This window comes from Chiloscyllium plagiosum, chromosome 11 (assembly GCF_004010195.1).
Source record: "Chiloscyllium plagiosum isolate BGI_BamShark_2017 chromosome 11, ASM401019v2, whole genome shotgun sequence".
Classification (NCBI taxonomy): domain Eukaryota; kingdom Metazoa; phylum Chordata; class Chondrichthyes; order Orectolobiformes; family Hemiscylliidae; genus Chiloscyllium; species Chiloscyllium plagiosum.
In genome coordinates, this window is record NC_057720.1 from 29,018,415 (window position 1) to 29,023,413 (window position 4,999).

The 4,999-nt window shown below is 38.9% G+C and overlaps 1 protein-coding gene across 1 annotated transcript in view; it reads left to right on the top strand.

The window, feature by feature from the left end:
- pif1 (PIF1 5'-to-3' DNA helicase homolog (S. cerevisiae)) overlaps positions 1-4,367 on the top strand; it is a 37,932-nt gene extending 33,565 nt beyond the window's left edge. The window contains exon 13 of the mRNA XM_043698967.1: positions 4,036-4,367. Coding sequence (XP_043554902.1) covers positions 4,036-4,098 — 63 coding nt within the window. The 3' untranslated portion in view covers positions 4,099-4,367. The remainder of the gene's footprint in view (positions 1-4,035) is intronic.
- The last annotated feature ends 632 nt before the right edge of the window (positions 4,368-4,999 follow it).

A 4,999-nucleotide genomic window follows, 5' to 3' on the forward strand; every position in this document is an offset into this window, starting at 1 on the left:
GTTGTGTTGTTGTGGTCTGGCGATGGAGGAGTCCAAAGACCTGCATATCCTTGGTGGAGTGGGAGGGGGAGTTGAAATGTTGAGCTACAGGGTGGTTGGGTTGGTTGGTCCGGGTGTCCCAGAGGTGTTCTCTGAAACGCTCCGCAAGTAGCCAGCCTGTCTCCCCAATATAGAGGAGGCCACATCGGGTGCAGAGGATGCAATAGATGATGTGTGTGGAGGTGCAGGTGAATCTGTGGCGGATATGGAAGTTTCCTTTGGGGCCTTGGAGGGAGGTGTGGGCGCCTAGATTCTCAGCCCTAGGCCCTAATCTAGGCCCTAGGCTAATATTGTGGAGACATGGGTACAAATCCTAATATAGCAAATGGTAACACTTGAATCCAATGAAAATCAAGTAATTAAACAGAAAAAGCTAATCTAATGATGACCATGTAACCACAGTTGATTTGTTTTTGAGAGTCTGTTCACTAATACCCTTTAAGGAAGGAAATCTGCTTTCCTTAGCTGGTCTAGATTACACATGACTCCAAACCCATAACAACATGGTAAACTCTGAACAATGGATGTCCACATGCCATGAACATTTTTTCTTAAATATCAGAGAGAAGATGGCAACACTTATACTGGCAGAGTGGAGAAGATCATTGGCTTTCCTCCTACATTGCCGTGCATTCTTCCCGCTGGCTGAGAATATCCAGCTGGACATCTTTAGCCCTATCTGCAAAGCAGATTACAACATGTGCCCATGTCTGCCATGTCCAGGGCAAATGTCAGGAATCATACAAGGCCAGCTCTTGACTGACAGTGCTTTTCCGGTGCACAATGGGCTTTCAAACATGACCCAGGTTTTTTTGCCAGATATCTAGTGGGTGATTAATTATTCTAGGAACGTCATGGTAAGATCTAGGAAAATGTTATGTAAGAGACACAACAGGGCATGGCAGGTAGTGTAATGGGGAAAGTTTGGTAAATAATAGCAAGAGAACTTGCGAGGCCTTGCTGCAACAAAGCCTTCAAAAATCCAAAGCAACTTGGATTTAGCCAAAAAAAATGCAAGATTTAGCTCACTGTCAGAAATACATAAAAATCTAGAACGAGCTAGTGCCCAAAATGTTATGCCTTTGATGGATCTTATCGACAGACAATTTGACCATCTTGCAAACTACCCACTTAAGATAAATTCAAACTTCCGAGTTTAAGAATTGATGGTATTGAGAAAGTCTTTATATTTTGAACCTAAATCACGTTAGAACTGACCTGACAGCTCATGTTAGGTGAAAAATGTTCTCATCTCTAGAAGATGATGAAAGTCAGGAACTCACTACGTGAAAGTCATAAGCTCTTTTCACATTTAACAAAAAATACTCAGATAATCAGCTGAAGAGCCTTACTTACAAGACATGAATGAAAAGTCCTTGAAAGTCAGATTAAACTGGACCTGCAGGCCATATCTGGAATATTGTAAGCAGTCCCAGGCAACATACTTCAAAAAGGATCCATTGACTTTGAAAGGAGTGCAGTGTAGGTTTATCAGAATGATAGCTGATATCAAGGGCTAAATTATAAAACAAGATTACTCAAATTACAGTTGTATTCCCCTGAAAGTAGGTTAAAGTGTGATTTGATTTATGTTTTCATGATACTCGTGTTTACAGATAGGGAAATTTTAAATGAGTTATTTTTGTTGTTTGCAGAGTCTAGGATTAAGAATATGGTTTAAAAAGTCTTAGGACCAGAGCCATAGAATCATAGAATCCCTAATTTTTAATCCATACTCTTCTAGGTTTTAGGACACACTTCCATAAATGGTGATTAAAGCTAGATAAAATATTAAATTTATAACTAAGATTTATTAATATTTGTTAATATTTGTTAATCAAGGGTACTTTGGAGGGTGGTATGCTGGCCCAGTGGTCAGCACTGCTGCCTCACAGTGCCAGGGACCTGGGTTCAAATTGCACCCTCAGGTGACCGCCTGTGTGGAGTTTTCACATTCACCCTATGTCTGTGTAGACTTTCTCTGGATTCCTCCCACATTCCAAAGATGTGCACGTTAGGTGAAGTGGCCATGCTAAATTGCCCATGGTATCCAGGGATGTGTAGGTTAGATGGATTGACACATGGTAAATGTGGGGTTACAGGGAGAAGGTAGGGGCCTGGTTTTGGATAGGATGCTCTTTGGATGGTTGGTGTAGACTCAATGGGCTGAATGCCCTCATGGTAGTGCCCTTAGCCTGGCTGTCTTCAGCTGCTTCATCAATAACCTCTCCATCATAAGGTCAGAAGAGGAGGACGTTTCATTGTACAATCACTAACGATCAGCATTATTTTTGACTTCTCAGGTGTCCAATTGCAGCAAGACCTAAATAATATCTAGACTTGTATTGATAAGTTACCTGTAATATTTTTGCTTCAAGTGCCAGGCAATGACCAACTCTGACATGAAAATTTCTAAAACATCTCTCCATGATGTTCAACAGCATTACCATCACTGAATTTCATTTTATAACATCCAGTGGGTTCTAATTAATCAGGAACTGAATTTGATCAGCCGTATAAATACTGTGAGAAAGTGAGGACTGCAGATGCTGGAGATCAGTGTCAAAAAGTGTGAATCTGGAAAAGCATAGCAGGTCAAGCAGCATCCGAGGAGAATTGACATTCCTGATGAAGAGCTTCTGCCTGAGATGTCGACTCTCCTGCTCCTTGGATGCTGTTTGACCTGCTTTGCTTTTCCAGCACCACATTTTTTGACATACAAATACTGTGACTGAAAAAAGGTCAGATGCTTGGAATTCTGTGATAACTCTCCTGTCTCACCAATGCCTGTTCACCATCTACAAGGCATAAGTTGGGAGTGTGTGATGGATGAGTGCAACTCTGACATTCAAAGCTTGATACCATCCAGGACAAGGCAACTGGTTTACTTGGCAACCTATCTAACAACATCAACATTCACTTCTTCCACACTGGTACACAGTGGCAGCAGTGTGTACCATCTACAAGATGCACTGCAACAACTGAGTTCCTCTGGCAGCATCTTCCAAAACTGGAGCTCTTCCAAGTCGCACAACATCCAAGCTTGGAACTACATTATTGTTACTAGAGTATCACAGTATCAAAATCTTGAAGACTCCCTTCCTAACGGCACTGAATGTACTTGCAACACATAGACTGCAGTGGTTCAAGAAGAGAGCTCAAGTCCACCTTCCTTAGTCAATTTAGGGATGGGCAATGTAATTGCCGAACCAGCAACACCCACATCACATGAGCGAATACAAAAAGTATAGGGTAAGGGTGAGTATATGGACTTAAGTTACATATCCACTTTTTAATGTCAGTGAATAGCAGAACAAGTTCAAAGGGCTAAAATGATTTCCTCATGGTCCAATGCTCATTTTGATCTGTTATATTAACTGCCATTTGTGGGATGTTGCTACATATAAATTACTGTTGCATTAGTTACATTACTGTCACTATACTGTCACAATATTCAATCTCTGTAAAACACTTCACTTCTAGATGATTGGGTATAAACACTTTTTTCCTTTATCTAACTGTTCAAAATGTGTATTTTTTTTATTAATGTAAAGTCATGAGCTCAAGAATGACTCTATCAACTGCAGTACTTTAGCTCTTGCGCATTTCAAGTGATCATAGTAATTCATCAACACCACATTTTATTAAAAATTTGCAATTGGCAGAACAAAGATTCTGTCACCATACTTAGGCTGAATTTTAAAAGGTTCTAAAGATTCTCTTTAAATATTGAACATAATATGAGTAACTTGAAGTGTGTCAATACTCATAAATATTAATTTGTGGCAAATGATATTTGAAGGCAAAACCTGAGTTTATTTGGATGTATAGTTATAGGAATGTAATTATTTCAGAGTTTACCGGAGCAGAACACTTGTGCCACTCTACTGTTTTTTTTTGTTGTTTCAGTGCCTGTTGAATCATTTCCTCTTTTAATTGTTCTTTGCTATTTGCTTGCTGAGGAGATTATTTATCACAATTCCTTTTTTTTTTCAGTCTTCACTGGATGGTTACATTGAAATAGAAAATCAGGAAAACAAGATTCCTGGAGGACTATAGGGTGTTTTATGATGCAAATCCTGCTCTTCACCATCATCCTCTGAGAAGCTCCAATTTAATATTGATCGTTGTAACTTATGCTAAACTTATATAGGTTTTATAAACACTGGTCTTGTCCTTTTTTTTATATTTTAAATTAATAATTGGGTCTTAATTGTGGCACTAGAGCAGAAACTAGTGCTGTGGAATGAGAAATGTCAATGGCAATTTTGTAATCGCCAACAGTGTTACTTCTGTTTTCTATCACAAATAAAATTGATTTTGTGAAATAAAATTAATAAAGCACTTTCTATCCTACCTAGTAATTGGAAATATTTCACTCCAAACTTCTATGTCACATTTTAGTACCTCACACCAAAGCAATGACTTCCTCTTCCCTCTTCCCAGAAAATAAGGAAATAAAAAAAAATCTTCTTTCTCCTTCATTCATTTCTCACTAGTAAAGTTATTGGCTGTCTGCTGGTCTATTTTGCAGCATTTCCTTTCTTACAAAAGCCACCAATTATCATATTTGAACAATCACCTGACTTCTACCTAGCTCAAACATACTGCTCTTAAATTTTCATATCTGTTTATTTCAGTGATTTCAAGTGCAGTTCTGTTTCTGAATTTATATAAAACCAATTGTATTGCTTCCTGTAGCTGTTTTCAAGCCAGGTTTGGAATTGAAATCACCCTGTTCTGTTTATCTCATTTATTGGCGGCTTCTACTGCAAAGTTATTACGACAATAAAATAAATCACGGGCAGAATATTATGATTCCCTGCCAATGGGTTCACAGGCAGGAATCTTGTAAAAGCCTGGGGGTGTCCTTCTCACCACCTACTTACTCATTGCCATGTGATAGTGATTTTTCAGGAGCCGAACGAGGCTAAATTGTTTCTTTCATCCTTTTCCCAGT